Source organism: Oncorhynchus mykiss, chromosome 5, assembly GCF_057628025.1.
Source record: "Oncorhynchus mykiss isolate SJ-2025 chromosome 5, ASM5762802v1, whole genome shotgun sequence".
NCBI lineage: Eukaryota > Metazoa > Chordata > Actinopteri > Salmoniformes > Salmonidae > Oncorhynchus > Oncorhynchus mykiss.
In genome coordinates, this window is record NC_143026.1 from 97,033,867 (window position 1) to 97,052,183 (window position 18,317).

General features: G+C 46.4%; 1 protein-coding gene across 24 annotated transcripts in view; it reads right to left on the reverse strand.

Annotated features, from left to right (window-relative positions):
* herc2 (HECT and RLD domain containing E3 ubiquitin protein ligase 2) overlaps nt 1-18,317 on the reverse strand; it is a 228,445-nt gene that overhangs the window by 117,187 nt on the left and 92,941 nt on the right. For 14 of the 24 annotated variants that reach the window (XM_090236507.1, XM_090236501.1, XM_090236506.1 and 11 more), the window contains 9 exons: nt 15,528-15,674; nt 14,941-15,170; nt 12,238-12,502; nt 8,158-8,315; nt 7,448-7,546; nt 4,588-4,756; nt 4,234-4,359; nt 3,939-4,047; nt 3,334-3,473 (listed from right to left, as the gene is read on the reverse strand). In XM_090236507.1, coding sequence (XP_090092633.1) covers nt 3,334-3,473; nt 3,939-4,047; nt 4,234-4,359; nt 4,588-4,756; nt 7,448-7,546; nt 8,158-8,315; nt 12,238-12,502; nt 14,941-15,170; nt 15,528-15,674 — 1,443 coding nt within the window. Of the gene's footprint in view, nt 1-3,333; nt 3,474-3,938; nt 4,048-4,233; nt 4,360-4,587; nt 4,757-4,897; nt 4,967-7,447; nt 7,547-8,157; nt 8,316-12,237; nt 12,503-14,940; nt 15,171-15,527; nt 15,675-18,317 lie in introns of those variants that run through there. The other 10 variants (XM_090236518.1, XM_090236516.1, XM_090236514.1 and 7 more) reach the window with 2 other exon arrangements.

Consider the following 18,317-nt stretch of genomic DNA (forward strand, 5'->3'; position numbering starts at 1 on the left):
CCTGGAGGAGAACAGACAGATTAACACTACTGGTCTGGAGGAGAACAGACAGATTAACACTACTGGTCTGGAGGAGAACAGACAGATTAACACTACTGGTCTGGAGAAGAACAGACAGATTAACACTACTGGTCTGGAGAAGAACAGACAGATTAACACTACTGGTCTGGAGGAGAACAGACAGATTAACACTACTGGTCTGGAGGAGAACAGACAGATTAACACTACTGGTCTGGAGAAGAACAGACAGATTAACACTACTGGTCTGGAGGAGAACAGACAGATTAACACTACTGGCCTGGAGGAGAACAGACAGATTAACACTACTGGTCTGGAGGAGAACAGACAGATTAACACTACTGGTCTGGAGGAGAACAGACAGATTAACACTACTGGTCTGGAGGAGAACAGACAGATTAACACTACTGGCCTGGAGGAGAACAGACAGATTAACACTACTGGTCTGGAGGAGAACAGACAGATTAACACTACTGGTCTGGAGGAGAACAGACAGATTAACACTACTGGTCTGGAGGAGAACAGACAGATTAACACTACTGGCCTGGAGGAGAACAGACAGATTAACACTACTGGCCTGGAGGAGAACAGACAGATTAACACTACTGGTCTGGAGGAGAACAGACAGATTAACACTACTGGTCTGGAGGAGAACAGACAGATTAACACTACTGGTCTGGAGGAGAACAGACAGATTAACACTACTGGTCTGGAGGAGAACAGACAGATTAACACTACTGGTCTGGAGGAGAACAGACAGATTAACACTACTGGTCTGGAGGAGAACAGACAGATTAACACTACTGGTCTGGAGGAGAACAGACAGATTAACACTACTGGTCTGGAGGAGAACAGACAGATTAACACTACTGGTCTGGAGGAGAACAGACAGATTAACACTACTGGTCTGGAGAACAGACAGATTAACACTACTGGTCTGGAGGAGAACAGACAGATTAACACTACTGGTCTGGAGGAGAACAGGCAGATTAACACTACTGGTCTGGAGGAAAACAGACAGATTAACACTACTGGTCTGGAGGAGAACAGACAGATTAACACTACTGGTCTGGAGGAGAACAGACAGATTAACACTACTGGTCTGGAGGAGAACAGACAGATTAACACTACTGGTCTGGAGGAGAACAGACAGATTAACACTACTGGCCTGGAGGAGAACAGACAGATTAACACTACTGGCCTGGAGGAGAACAGACAGATTAACACTACTGGTCTGGAGGAGAACAGACAGATTAACACTACTGGTCTGGAGAACAGACAGATTAACACTACTGGTCTGGAGGAGAACAGACATATTAACACTACTGGCCTGGAGGAGAACAGACAGATTAACACTACTGGTCTGGAGGAGAACAGACAGATTAACACTACTGGTCTGGAGGAGAACAGACAGATTAACACTACTGGTCTGGAGGAGAACAGACAGATTAACACTACTGGTCTGGAGGAGAACAGACAGATTAACACTACTGGCCTGGAGGAGAACAGACAGATTAACACTACTGGCCTGGAGGAGAACAGACAGATTAACACTACTGGTCTGGAGGAGAACAGACAGATTAACACTACTGGTCTGGAGGAGAACAGACAGATTAACACTACTGGCCTGGAGGAGAACAGACAGATTAACACTACTGGTCTGGAGGAGAACAGACAGATTAACACTACTGGCCTGGAGGAGAACAGACAGATTAACACTACTGGCCTGGAGGAGAACAGACAGATTAACACTACTGGTCTGGAGGAGAACAGACAGATTAACACTACTGGTCTGGAGGAGAACAGACAGATTAACACTACTGGCCTGGAGGAGAACAGACAGATTAACACTACTGGTCTGGAGGAGAACAGACAGATTAACACTACTGGTCTGGAGGAGAACAGACAGATTAACACTACTGGCCTGGAGAACAGACAGATTAACACTACTGGTCTGGAGGAGAACAGACAGATTAACACTACTGGCCTGGAGGAGAACAGACAGATTAACACTACTGGTCTGGAGGAGAACAGACAGATTAACACTACTGGTCTGGAGGAGAACAGACAGGTTAACACTACTGGTCTGGAGGAGAACAGACAGATTAACACTACTGGCCTGGAGGAGAACAGACAGATTAACACTACTGGCCTGGAGGAGAACAGACAGATTAACACTACTGGTCTGGAGGAGAACAGACAGATTAACACTACTGGTCTGGAGGAGAACAGACAGATTAACACTACTGGCCTGGAGGAGAACAGACAGATTAACACTACTGGTCTGGAGGAGAACAGACAGATTAACACTACTGGTCTGGAGGAGAACAGACAGATTAACACTACTGGCCTGGAGAACAGACAGATTAACACTACTGGTCTGGAGGAGAACAGACAGATTAACACTACTGGCCTGGAGGAGAACAGACAGATTAACACTACTGGTCTGGAGGAGAACAGACAGATTAACACTACTGGCCTGGAGGAGAACAGACAGATTAACACTACTGGTCTGGAGGAGAACAGACAGATTAACACTACTGGTCTGGAGGAGAACAGACAGATTAACACTACTGGTCTGGAGGAGAACAGACAGATTAACACTACTGGTCTGGAGGAGAACAGACAGATTAACACTACTGGCCTGGAGGAGAACAGACAGATTAACACTACTGGTCTGGAGGAGAACAGACAGATTAACACTACTGGTCTGGAGGAGAACAGACAGATTAACACTACTGGTCTGGAGGAGAACAGACAGATTAACACTACTGGTCTGGAGGAGAACAGACAGATTAACACTACTGGTCTGGAGGAGAACAGACAGATTAACACTACTGGTCTGGAGGAGAACAGACAGATTAACACTACTGGTCTGGAGGAGAACAGACAGATTAACACTACTGGTCTGGAGGAGAACAGACAGATTAACACTACTGGCCTGGAGGAGAACAGACAGATTAACACTACTGGTCTGGAGGAGAACAGACAGATTAACACTACTGGCCTGGTGGAGAACAGACAGATTAACACTACTGGTCTGGAGGAGAACAGACAGATTAACACTACTGGTCTGGAGGAGAACAGACAGATTAACACTACTGGTCTGGAGGAGAACAGACAGATTAACACTACTGGTCTGGAGGAGAACAGACAGATTAACACTACTGGTCTGGAGGAGAACAGACATGAAACTGCACAATAACGTATAAAACACAAAAACGATGATTAAGTGAGAAGTAGTTTGGTCTGAAATGGAAAAAGAAATTCACATGAGATTCAGATCTCAATGAATAACAGAAGTGTGGAACTCACCTGGTTCGTTGACACGTACAAAAGAGTGCCTGGCGTTGTGTTGCCGTGTTTTAAAGCACCTCTCACAGAAGTCAAAGTCGTCACAGTGTCTACATTTGAACCTGGGGCCGTTGATAGGGAACATCTGACAACCATCACAGCTGCAGGAACAGAGTTAGACACAGAGATCAGAGGTGACCATTACAGCTGCAGGAACAGAGTTAGACACAGAGATCAGAGGTGACCATCACAGCTGCAGGAACAGAGTTAGACACAGAGATCAGAGGTGACCATCACAGCTGCAGGAACAGAGTTAGACACAGAGATCAGAGGTGACCATCACAGCTGCAGGAACAGAGTTAGACACAGAGATCAGAGGTGACCATCACAGCTGCAGGAACAGAGTTAGACACAGAGATCAGAGGTGACCATTAGATACCATATAAGGGGTTAAAACATCCATTGATTGATTGGGTCCATTGATGAAAACATTGATTGATTGGGTCCATTGATAACTTGGGTCATGTCATTGTGAACAGTATTGAGGCCATCGTTTTCTTAATGGACGTGCCTGGTAAAATATATAAAGGTCACATAAAACATCTATTAAACAAAGGTATCTGTACCGGACTCCCGGGTGAACACTGGGCACCAGCTCCATCTCAGACAGCAGCCCGGTCCAGTGAGACTGCTGAGTGAAGTCCAGAATCACATCCTTCCCATTGGCACTGAAAGCTGAACACAACACAAGACCATAGTTGACTTATAACCATTATTTAAGCGGGTAGATAACGGAGGGCGACATTTCTCCTTTAAAATAACCATCTTAAAGACGCCAGTAGCACAGGCCACGAGGTGCTTGGGCCTTAAATACAGGTAGAAAACAAAATGACCAAAATGAATAGCAAACGAGTGACTTACCCTTGACCACTCCTACACTCCTGTGAGTGACAGAGCCCCATTTGTACTTCGGCGTCGTGACGGTAGCCTTCACCCTCACTTTGTCCCCGATCTTAATGTGGGATGGAGAGGTCTGTGGTGGGAAGCCTGGAACAAGGAGATCCAGTCACATTAATATCAACATGCTCCTGGCGAATCAGAAAACAGGTTACAGGAGATCCAGTCACATTAATATCAACATGCTCCTGGCGAATCAGAAAACAGGTTACAGGAGATCCAGTCACATTAACATCAACATGCTCCTGGCGAATCAGAAAACAGGTTACAGGAGATCCCGTCACATGAATATGAACAGCTTTAAAGCATCCATCTTACCTAGTAGTTGAGTGTGTATATAGCGGACCCAGTAGGTCCCGCCTTTCTGCTGCCAGTCACACTGGACATTCAGGTCATGGAGTCCATCTCTGTCCAGTTTAATTACCTTCCCAACGTCTCCCTCGTACACTTCCTCATACGTTCTACAGCATTTCACCATCATGCCCACCTACAGTACATAGGGGTCAGAGGTTAAACACTTCCTCATACGTTCTACAGCACTTCACCATCATGCCCACCTACAGTACATAGGGGTCAGAGGTTAAACACTTCCTCATACGTTCTACAGCACTTCACCATCATGCCCACCTACAGTACATAGGGGTCAGAGGTTAAACACTTCCTCATACGTTCTACAGCACTTCACCATCATGCCCACCTACAGTACATAGGGGTCAGAGGTTAAACACTTCCTCATACGTTCTACAGCTCTTCAACGTCATGCCCACCTACAGTACATAGGGGTCAGAGGTTAAACACTTCCTCATACGTTCTACAGCACTTCAACGTCATGCCCAACCTACATTCAGAGATCGGGGGTTAGAGGTCAGAAGTTAAATATACTTCCTCATACGCAAGAGACAGAAGAGGAGGCATGACACTCCACTCACTGGTTGTCAGTTTTTGTCTGGCTCAATGAAAGTCAATGAACTAAGTAGACCAGACCCAGCTGCTATTACATTGGTGTCTATGAGACACAGCCAGTTCAGTAGACCAGATCCATCTGCTATTACATTGGTGTCTATGAGACAGCCTAGTCCTTTAGTGGAGAACCTATGGGACCTAGTCCTTTAGTGGAGAACCTATGGGACCTAGTCCTTTAGTGGAGAACCTATTGGACCTAGTCCTTTAGTGGAGAACCTATTGGACCTAGTCCTTTAGTGGAGAACCTATTGGACCTAGTCCTTTAGTGGAGAACCTATTGGACCTAGTCCTTTAGTGGAGAACCTATGGGACCTAGTCCTTTAGTGGAGAACCTATGGGACCTAGTCCTTTAGTGGAGAACCTATGGGACCTAGTCCTTTAGTTGAGAACCTATGGGACCTAGTCCTTTAGTGGAGAACCTATTGGGCCTAGTCTTTAGTGGAGAACCTATTGGACCTTTAGTGGAGAACCTATGGGACCTAGGCCTTTAGTGGAGAACCTATAGGACCTAGTCCTTTAGTGGAGAACCTATAGGACCTAGTCCTTTAGTGGAGAACCTATAGGACCTAGTCCTTTAGTGGAGAACCTATTGGACCTTTAGTGGAGAACCTATTGGCCCTTTAGTGGAGAACCTATGGGACCTAGGCCTTTAGTGGAGAACCTATGGGACCTAGTCCTTTAGTGGAGAACCTATGGGACCTAGTCCTTTAGTGGAGAACCTATAGGACCTAGTCCTTTAGTGGAGAACCTATAGGACCTAGTCCTTTAGTGGAGAACCTATAGGACCTAGTCCTTTAGTGGAGAACCTATAGGACCTAGTCCTTTAGTGGAGAACCTATAGGACCTAGTCCTTTAGTGGAGAACCTATAGGACCTAGTTCTTTAGTGGAGAACCTATAGGACCTAGTCCTTTAGTGGAGAACCTATAGGACCTAGTCCTTTAGTGGAGAACCTATAGGACCTAGTCCTTTAGTGGAGAACCTATAGGACCTAGTCCTTTAGTGGAGAACCTATAGGACCTCGTCCTTTAGTGGAGAACCTATAGGACCTCGTCCTTTAGCGGAGAACCTATAGGACCTAGTCCTTTAGCGGAGAACCTATAGGACCTAGTCCTTTAGTGGAGAACCTATAGGACCTAGTCCTTTAGTGGAGAACCTATAGGACCTAGGCCTTTAGTGGAGAACCTATAGGACCTAGTTCTTTAGTGGAGAACCTATAGGACCTAGGCCTTTAGTGGAGAACCTATAGGATGTATGTATCAATGTATAAAGCAAAAATGTTTTTTAGAAATGATAGCTAATTTATTTAAAAAAAAATGAAATATCACATTTGCACAAGTAATTAGACCCTTTAATCAGTACTTTGTTGAAGCACCACTTGCAGCAATTACAGTCTCAAGTCTTCTTGGGTATGATGCTACAAGCTCGGCACACCTGTATTTGGGGAGTTTCTCCCATTCTTCTCTGCAGATCCTCTCAAGCTCTGTCAGGTTGGATGGGGAGCATCGCTGCACAGCAATTTTCAGGTCTCTCCAGAGATGTTAGATCGGGTTCAAGTCCGGGCTCTGGCTGGGCCACTCAAGGACATTCAGAGACTTGTTCCAAAGCCACTCCTGCATTATCTTGGCTGTGTGCTTAAGGTTGTTGTCCTGTTGGGAGGTGAACCTTCACCCCAGTCTGAGGTCCTGAGCACTCTGGAGCAGGTTTTCATCAAGGATCTCTCTGTACTTTTCTCTGTTCATCTTTCCCTCGATCCTGACTAGTCTCCCAGTCCCTGCCTCTGAAAAACATCCCCACAGAATGATGCTGCCACCATCATGCTTCACCGTAGGGATGGTGCCTGGTTTCCTCCAGACGTAACACTTGGCATTCTGGCCAAAGAGTTCAATCTTAGTTTCATCAGACCAGAGAATATTTTTTCTCATGGTATGAGAGTCCTTTAGTTGGATTTTGGCAAACTCCAAGCGGGTTGTCATGTGCCTTTTACTGAGGAGTGGCTTCCGTCTGGCCACTCTACCATAAAGGCCTGATTGGTGGAGTTCTGCAGAGATGGTTGTCCTGGAAGGTTCTCCATCTCCACAGAGGAACTCTGGAGCTCTGTCAGAGTGACCATCAGGTTCTTGGTCACCTCCCTGGCCAAGGCCCTTCTCCACTGATTGCTCAGTTTGGCCAGGCGGAAGTCTTACCTGAATGTTCTCTGATAAACAGCAGTCTTACCTGAATGTTCTCTCTGATATAAACAGCATAGTCATCGTTGCTCTGGAAATCTGATTGGTTCTTAAAAGTCTGAGTCTCCGTCACCACTGCACCAGGAGGCTGAGGACACACAGAGAGATGTAAAATGAATCAATGAATTAATCTAACGTGAAAGTTCCAGGTTGAGTTCCAACATTATAGTAGCTACACATGATAAAAGAACCACAAGTGATTCCCAGTGTCATTGGTTCAGCAGTAATGGCTGCAGGGATCTATGGGTGATTCCCAGTGTCATTGGTTCAGCAGTAATGGCTGCAGGGATCTATGGGTGATTCCCAGTGTCATTGGTTCAGCAGTAATGGCTGCAGGGATCTATGGGTGATTCCCAGTGTCATTGGTTCAGCAGTAATGGCTGCAGGGATCTATGGGTGATTCCCAGTGTCATTGGTTCAGCAGTAATGGCTGCAGGGACTGCTTTGTGACCAGGTAGGTCGTAGGGGTAAGCTAGCCAGGTAGGGGTGTATTAGCTGGGTCTGTGACCAGGTGGGTCTGTAGCCAGGTAGGGGTGTATTAGCTGGGTCTATGACCAGGTAGGGGTGTATTAACTGGGTTTGTGGCCAGGTAGGGGTGTATTAGCTGGGTCTATGACCAGGTAGGGGTGTATTAGCTGGGTCTGACGCCAGGTAGGGGTGTATTAGCTGGGTCTGGAGCCAGGTGACAGGTAAACATACCACTGGGAAGGCTGTGGGAGCCTGCTCCTCCAGCTCCTCCTCCGGCTCCTCCTCCAGCTCCTCCTCAGAGTAGTCATCAGACACCGTGTCAACATCAGACAGCTCTGTCACCTGGACATCAGGATGGTCCAGCAACCAGGCCACTAAAGACTCCACACCTTCAGGACAACACACATTAATACACACAACATATTAACACAGACACACACATTAATACACACAATATATTAACACAGACACACATTAATACACACACAACATATTAACACAGACACATACATTAATACACACACACACACACACTCACAACATTAACACAGACACATACATTAATACACACACACTCACAACATTAACACAGACACATACATTAATACACACACACACACACTCACAACATTAACACAGACACATACATTAATACACACACACACACAACATATTAACACAGACACATACAACATATTAACACAGACACACACAACATATTAACACAGACACACACAACATATTAACACAGACACACATTAATACACACACTCACAACATTAACTGTATACACACCATCACAATACTGTTGGAGCTCACCGTATACACACCATCACAATACTGTTGGAGCTCACCGTATACACACCATCACAATACTGTTGGAGCTCACTGTATACCCACCATCACAATACTGTTGGAGCTCACTGTATACACACCATCACAATACTGTTGGAGCTCACTGTACACACACCATCACAATACTGTTGGAGCTCACTGTATACACACCATCACAATACTGTTGGAGCTCACTGTATACACACCATCACAATACTGTTGGAGCTCACCGTATACACATCATCACAATACTGTTGGAGCTCACTGTATACCCACCATCACAATACTGTTGGAGCTCACTGTATACACACCATCACAATACTGTTGGAGCTCACTGTATACACACCATCACAATACTGTTGGAGCTCACCGTATACACACCATCACAATACTGTTGGAGCTCACTGTATACCCACCATCACAATACTGTTGGAGCTCACTGTATACACACCATCACAATACTGTTGGAGCTCACTGTATACACACCATCACACACCATCACAATACTGTTGGAGCTCACTGTATACACACCATCACAATACTGTTGGAGCTCACTGTATACACACCATCACAATACTGTTGGAGCTCACTGTATACACACCATCACAATACTGTTGGAGCTCACTGTATACACACCATCACAATACTGTTGGAGCGGCTGTATACACACCATCACAATACTGTTGGAGCTCACTGTATACACACCATCACAATACTGTTGGAGCTCACTGTATAAACACCATCACAATACTGTTGGAGCTCACTGTATACACACCATCACAATACTGTTGGAGCTCACTGTATACACACCATCACAATACTGTTGGAGCTCACTGTATACACACCATCACAATACTGTTGGAGCTCACTGTATACACACCATCACAATACTGTTGGAGCTCACTGTATACACACCATCACAATACTATTGGAGCTCACTGTATACACACCATCACAATACTGTTGGAGCTCACTGTATACACACCATCACAATACTGTTGGAGCTCACTGTATACACACCATTACAATACTGTTGGAGCTCACTGCATACACACCATCACAATACTGTTGGAGCTCACTGTACACACACCATCACAATAATGTTGGAGCTCACTGTACACACACCATCACAATACTGTTGGAGCTCACTGTATACACACCATTACAATACTGTTGGAGCTCACTGTACACACACCATCACAATACTGTTGGAGCTCACTGTATACACACCATCACAATACTGTTGGAGCTCACTGTATACACACCATCACAATACTGTTGGAGCTCACTGTATACACACCATCACAATACTGTTGGAGCTCACTGTATACACACCATCACAATACTGTTGGAGCTCACCGTATACACACCATCACAATACTGTTGGAGCTCACTGTATACCCACCATCACAATACTGTTGGAGCTCACTGTATACACACCATCACAATACTGTTGGAGCTCACTGTATACACACCATCACACACCATCACAATACTGTTGGAGCTCACTGTATACACACCATCACAATACTGTTGGAGCTCACTGTATACACACCATCACAATACTGTTGGAGCTCACTGTATACACACCATCACAATACTGTTGGAGCTCACTGTATACACACCATCACAATACTGTTGGAGCTGGCTGTATACACACCATCACAATACTGTTGGAGCTCACTGTATACACACCATCACAATACTGTTGGAGCTCACTGTATACACACCATCACAATACTGTTGGAGCTCACTGTATACACACCATCACAATACTGTTGGAGCTCACTGTATACACACCATCACAATACTGTTGGAGCTCACTGTATACACACCATCACAATACTATTGGAGCTCACTGTATACACACCATCACAATACTGTTGGAGCTCACTGTATACACACCATCACAATACTGTTGGAGCTCACTGTATACACACCATCACAATACTGTTGGAGCTCACTGTATACACACCATTACAATACTGTTGGAGCTCACTGCATACACACCATCACAATACTGTTGGAGCTCACTGTACACACACCATCACAATACTGTTGGAGCTCACTGTACACACACCATCACAATACTGTTGGAGCTCACTGTATACACACCATTACAATACTGTTGGAGCTCACTGTACATACACCATCACAATACTGTTGGAGCTCACTGTATACACACCATCACAATACTGTTGGAGCTCACTGTATACACACCATCACAATACTGTTGGAGCTCACTGTACACACATCATTATCATTACAATACTGTTGGAGCTCACTGTATACACACCATCACAATAAGGTTGGAGCTCACTGTATACACACCATCACAATACTGTTGGAGCTCACTGTATACACACCATCACAATACCGTTGGAGCTCACTGTATACACACCATCACAATACTGTTGGAACTCACTGTATACACACCATCACAATACTGTTGGAGCTCACTGTATACACACCATCACAATACTGTTGGAGCTCACTGTATACACACCATCACAATACTGTTGGAGCTCACTGTATACACACCATCACAATACTGTTGGAGCTCACTGTATACACACCATCACAATACTGTTGGAGCTCACTGTATACACACCATCACAATACTGTTGGAGCTCACTGTATACACACCATCACAATACTGTTGGAGCTCACTGTATACACACCATCACAATACTGTTGGAGCTCACTGTATACACACCATCACAATACTGTTGGAGCTCACTGTATACACACCATCACAATACTGTTGGAGCTCACTGTATACACACCATCACAATACTGTTGGAGCTCACTGTATACACACCATCACAATACTGTTGGAGCTCACTGTATACACACCATCACAATAAGGTTGGAGCTCACTGTATACACACCATCACAATAAGGTTGGAGCTCACTGTATACACACCATCACAATACTGTTGGAGCTCACTGTACACACACCATCACAATACTGTTGGAACTCACTGTATACCCACCATCACAATACTGTTGGAGCTCACTGTATACACACCATCACAATACTGTTGGAGCTCACTGTATACACACCATCACAATACTGTTGGAGCTCACTGTATACACACCATCACAATACTGTTGGAGCTCACTGTATACACACCATCACAATACTGTTGGAGCTCACTGTATACACACCATCACAATAAGGTTGGAGCTCACTGTATACACACCATCACAATACTGTTGGAGCTCACTGTATACCCACCATCACAATACTGTTGGAGCTCACTGTATACACACCATCACAATACTGTTGGAGCTCACTGTATACACACCATTACAATACTGTTGGAGCTCACTGTATACACACCATCACAATACTGTTGGAGCTCACTGTATACACACCATCACAATACTGTTGGAGCTCACTGTATACACACCATCACAATACTGTTGGAGCTCACTGTATACACACCATCACACACATATGTTAAACAGTACCTGGTACACCAGAGGAGCTGCCGGTCCCAGACAGAGACTTGAGGGAAAACTCGATATTGTTCCTATGGAAACCCATTTCCATCAGCTGTAGTACAATAGGCAGCGGGGGGACAGGAGAGGCCTTCTGCTTCTTCTGTTTAGGGACCTTGACGTGCTGCACGGTGACAGGGGTAGTGGCCTCACTGGAGCTACTGCTCTCAAACAGGGGGGAGGAGGGGTGGGTGGATTCCACGGCCAGGTACTGACACACTGCCAGGGCTGCAGTCTAGAGGGACAGAAACAACATCAGTACTGACACACTGCAGTCTAGAGGGACAAAAACAGCATCAGTACTGACACACTGCAGTCTAGAGGGATAGAAACAACATCAGTACTGACACACTGTAGTCTAGAGGGACAGAAACAACATCAGTACTGACACACTGCAGTCTAGAGGGACAGAAACAACATCAGTACTGACACACTGTAGTCTAGAGGGATAGAAACAACATCAGTACTGACACACTGCAGTCTAGAGGGATAGAAACAACATCAGTACTGACACACTGTAGTCTAGAGGGATAGAAACAACATCAGTACTGACACACTGTAGTCTAGAGGGACAGAAACAACATCAGTACTGACACACTGTAGTCTAGAGGGACATAAACAACATCAGTACTGACACACTGTAGTCTAGAGGGACATAAACAACATCAGTACTGACACACTACTAGGGCTGCAGTCTAGAGGGATAGAAACAACATCAGTACTGACACACTGTAGTCTAGAGGGACAGAAACAACATCAGTACTGACACACTGCAGTCTAGAAGGATAGAAACAACATCAGTACTGACACACTGTAGTCTAGAGGGACAGAAACAACATCAGTACTGACACACTGCAGTCTAGAGGGATAGAAACAACATCAGTACTGACACACTGTAATCTAGAGGGGCAGAAACAACATCAGTACTGACACACTGTAGTCTAGAGGGATAGAAACAACATCAGTACTGACACACTGTAATCTAGAGGGACAAAAACAACATCAGTACTGACACACTGTAGTCTAGAGGGATAGAAACAACATCAGTACTGACACACTGTAGTCTAGAGGGACAGAAACAACATCAGTACTGACACACTGCAGTCTAGAGGGACAGAAACAACATCAGTACTGACACACTGCAGTCTAGAGGGACAGAAACAACATCAGTACTGACACACTGCAGTCTAGAGGGACAGAAACAACATCAGTACTGACACACTGTAGTCTAGAGGGACAGAAACAACATCAGTACTGACACACTGTAGTCTAGAGGGACAGAAACAACATCAGTACTGAAATAATTAGAAGGAAAACCTTTTGATGTCTCCAGATTGACTTTAGAGGCAGTATAACATTAGCTAGCTAGCTAAGATGGAGGGGAGACCACCAGATTTGAGCTAGCCAATGTTGGCATTGATAGCTATTTTGGACTAACTTTGCTGGCTAATGACACCATTGCCATCTGTCTAATACATTTGACAACATGATGACGATGTGTCGTGGAAGATTCAGAATTTGTTGGTAACATATGTAAGATGTTTTATATTCATCAAATGTGTGTAAGTTACTTCTCATCAGAATGGTATTTTTGTATAATACTGTGGCGAGGTTGCAGTATCTATTCTATGTCAAGACTAAGTTGCATGGGCCGCAGAGAGGGGAGAGGTCAAAGTGTCATCATGTGTAAACATATCTTTTGCTCCACAATGTCTGTGTGATCTTGTCCAGGATTGGTTGTATTTAGAATTGGTTGTATCTAAATGACAATTTGATATATGCCTGTTGATATGGAGGATTGGTTTATGGTTCTGGGGTTTGAGAAAGGAGACAAAACTGAACGATGAATTGTGCCGATGCTGTCTTATCCTGTGTATCTTTGCTATAAAGGATCCCATTTTGCCGTTGTGTGGGGACTCTCAACTTTTCATTAGAGATACTGAACTGTTGAAAGTCAAAAGGCTATTGAAATGTGGAAGGGGGCTCTCAGAGAATTCATTGAGAGACACTGAGTTACCTGAGAGTCACCGGATTGTGATAGAGCTGATATAATTAAAGATGTACTTTGATAACTAACTCTGACTTGTGTGTTGTTTGCTCCCATGATTTGGTAAATAGAGGACATTTCCACGACAGATGACAGTTGTTTCTTACTAAATATTTTTCTACTTGAGCCATGACAGTGTATTCCCAAGTCCCTAAAGGGTCATTTAGATGACACAGCCATTAGCCCCCGGTACCGAGCCATTAGCCCCCGGTACCAAGCCATTAGCCCCCGGTACCAAGCCATTAGCCCCCGGTACCAAGCCATTAGCCCCCGGTACCAAGCCATTAAGGTACCAAGCCATTAGCCCCCGGTACCAAGCCATTAGCCCCCGGTACCAAGCCATTAGCCCCCGTACCAAGTCATTAGCCCCCGGTACCAAGCCATTAGCCCCCGGTACCAAGCCATTAGCCCCCGGTACCAAGCCATTAGCCCCCGGTACCAAGCCATTAGCCCCCGGTACCAAGCCATTAGCCCCCGGTACCAAGCCATTAGCCCCCGGTACCAAGCCATTAGCCCCCGGTACCAAGCCATTAGCCCCCGTTCCACTTTTGACTTTTAATTTATTGTATTTTGCCAAAAAACTGGAAATTACTGCCTAACGGAAACGCAGGTGTGCCTGTGCTTACCTCCAGTTCCTGCCTGTTGAAGATGGCCTTGATAGGTGAGGGCTGTGTGGCTGCAGAAAGGAGCTGCTGGAGGAGGATAAGGGGAGGCAGGGGACCCTCAGGAGACAGGTCACCCACGTCTGGAGACACAGCAGTAGGCTCCTCTGTAAGGAGAGGGAGGAGCATAAGGGGAGGCAGGGGACCCTCAGGAGACAGGTCACCCATGTCTAGAGACACAGCCATAGGCTCCTCTGTAAGGACAGGGAGGAGGATAAGGAGAGGGAAGAGGATAAGGGGGACAGGGGACAGGTCACCCACGTCTGGAGACATAGCCGTAGGCTCCTCTGTAAGGAGAGGAGAGGGCCCTCAGGTCACCCAATAAATATCTACAATGTCAACCATTCAATAGACACTTTCTCCAAGTTGTCATTATATCCACCCACAAGGGGACCAGACTTGCGCTGCTAGGGTTAGATCTGACCTGGAATCAGTGCTTACCACTGGGGTTGGGTAGGAGGTTGAGTACTTGATCTGACCCGGAATCAGTGCTAATCACCGGGGTTGGGTAGGAGGTCTAGTAGTAGATCTGACCTGGAATCAGTGCTTACCTCCGGAGTTGGGTGGGAGATCCAGCACGGCAGCCTGTGAGAGGATCTGTCGTAGTTTGTCCTGGTGTGAGAGGAGGGTCCTGGCTGCCTTCAGGATGTACAGTCTCAGCTGCTGGCACCGCAAGAGGCCAACATCGACCTGGTCAGCTAGATGACAACCACACACAGTTACACCCGGACTGTCACAAACACATACTGAACAGACAGACTTCTACTGTGTGAAATAGAGTTAGGATGAGAGACTAACAGGAGGTTGAGTCAGGTTAGCCCGGGTTAGTGAGGCATAAAGAACCATTCAACAGGAACCCACCACATCATGTACCACAGCACTAAGCAGAACACGGCCAGAAAGACCACAGGAACCCACCACATCATGTACCACAGCACTAAGCAGAACACGGCCAGAAAGACCACAGGAACCCACCACATCATGTACCACAGCACTAAGCAGAACACGGCCAGAAAGACAACAGGAACACACCACATGATGTACCACAGCACTAAGCAGAACACGGCCAGAAGGGCAACAGGAACCCACCACATCATGTACCACAGCACTAAGCAGAACACGGCCAGAAAGGCAACAGGAACCCACCACATCATGTACCACAGCACTAAGCAGAACACGGCCAGAAAGACAACAGGAACACACCACATAATGTACCACAGCACTAAGCAGAACACGGCCAGAAAGACCACAGGAACACACCACATCCTGTACCACAGCACTAAGCAGAACACGGCCAGAAAGGCAACAGGAACCCACCACATCATGTACCACAGCGCTAAGCAGAACACGGCCAGAAGGGCAACAGGAACCCACCACATCATGTACCACAGCACTAAGCAGAACACGGCCAGAAAGACAACAGGAACCCACCACATCATGTACCACAGCACTAAGCAGAACACGGCCAGAAAGGCAACAGGAACCCACCACATAATGTACCACAGCACTAAGCAGAACACGGCCAGAAGGGCAACAGGAACCCACCACATCATGTACCACAGCACTAAGCAGAACACGGCCAGAAGGGAAACAGGAACGTCACCACATCATGTACCACAGCACTAAGCAGAACACGGCCAGAAGGGAAACAGGAACGTCACCACATCATGTACCACAGCACTAAGCAGAACACGGCCAGAAGGGAAACCAGGAACCCACCACATCATGTACCACAGCACTAAGCAGAACACGGCCAGAAGGGCAACAGGAACCCACCACATCATGTACCACAGCACTAAGCAGAACACGGCCAGAAGGGAAACCAGGAACCCACCACATCATGTACCACAGCACTAAGCAGAACACGGCCAGAAAGGCAACAGGAACCCACCACATCATGTACCACAGCACTAAGCAGAACACGGCCAGAAGGGCAACAGGAACCCACCACATAATGTACCACAGCACTAAGCAGAACACGGCCAGAAGGGCAACAGGAACCCACCACATCATGTACCACAGCACTAAGCAGAACACGGCCAGAAGGGCAACAGGAACCCACCACATCCTGTACCACAGCACTAAGCAGAACACGGCCAGAAAGGCAACAGGAACCCACCACATCATGTACCACAGCACTAAGCAGAACACGGCCAGAAGGGCAACAGGAACCCACCACATCATGTACCACAGCACTAAGCAGAACACGGCCAGAAAGGCAACAGGAACCCACCATATCGTAGTACGGTAACCTACGGTAACGTCAGTACGGTAACCTACGGTAACGTCAGTACGGTAACCAACGGTAACGTCAGTACGGTAACCAACGGTAACGTCAGTACGGTAACCAACGGTAACGTTAGTACGGTAACGTCAATACGGTAACCAACGGTAACGTCAGTACGGTAACGTCAGTACAGTAACCAACGGTAACGTCAGTACGGTAACGTCAGTACGGTAGCCTACGGTAACGTCAGTACGGTAACCTACGGTAACGTCAGTACGGTAGCCTACGGTAACGTCAGTACGGTAACGTCAGTACGGTAACGTCAGTACGGTAACGTCAGTACGGAAACCAACGGTAACGTCAGTACGGCAACCTACGGTAACGTCAGTACGGTAACATCAGTACAGTAACGTCAGTACGGTAACATCAGTACAGTAACGTCAGTACAGTAACCTACGGTAACATCAGTACAGTAACCTACGGTAACATCAGTACAGCAACCTACGGTAACGTCAGTACGGTAACATCAGTACAGTAACGTCAGTACAGTAACCTACGGTAATGTCAGTACGGCAACCTACGGTAATGTCAGTACGGCAACCTACGGTAACGTCAGTACGGTAACATCAGTACAGTAACGTCAGTACGGTAACATCAGTACAGTAACATCAGTACGGTAACCTACGGTAACATCAGTACGGCAACCTACGGTAACGCCAGCACGGTAACCTACGGTAACGTCAGCACGGTAACCTACGGTAACGTCAGCACGGTAACTTACGGTAACATCAGCAAGGTAACCTACGGTAACGTCAGTACAGTAACCTAAGGTAACGTCAGCACAGTACCCTACGGTAACATCAGCAAAGTAACCTACGGTAACGCCAGCACGGTAACCTACGGTAACGTCAGCACGGTAACCTACGGTAACGTCAGCACGGTAACCTACGGTAACGTCAGCACGGTACGCCAGCACGGTAACCTACGGTAACGCCAGCACGGTAACCTACGGTAACGTCAGCACGGTAACCTACGGTAACGTCAGCACGGTAACCTACGGTAACGTCAGCACGGTAACCTACGGTAACGTCAGCACGGTAACCTACGGTAACGT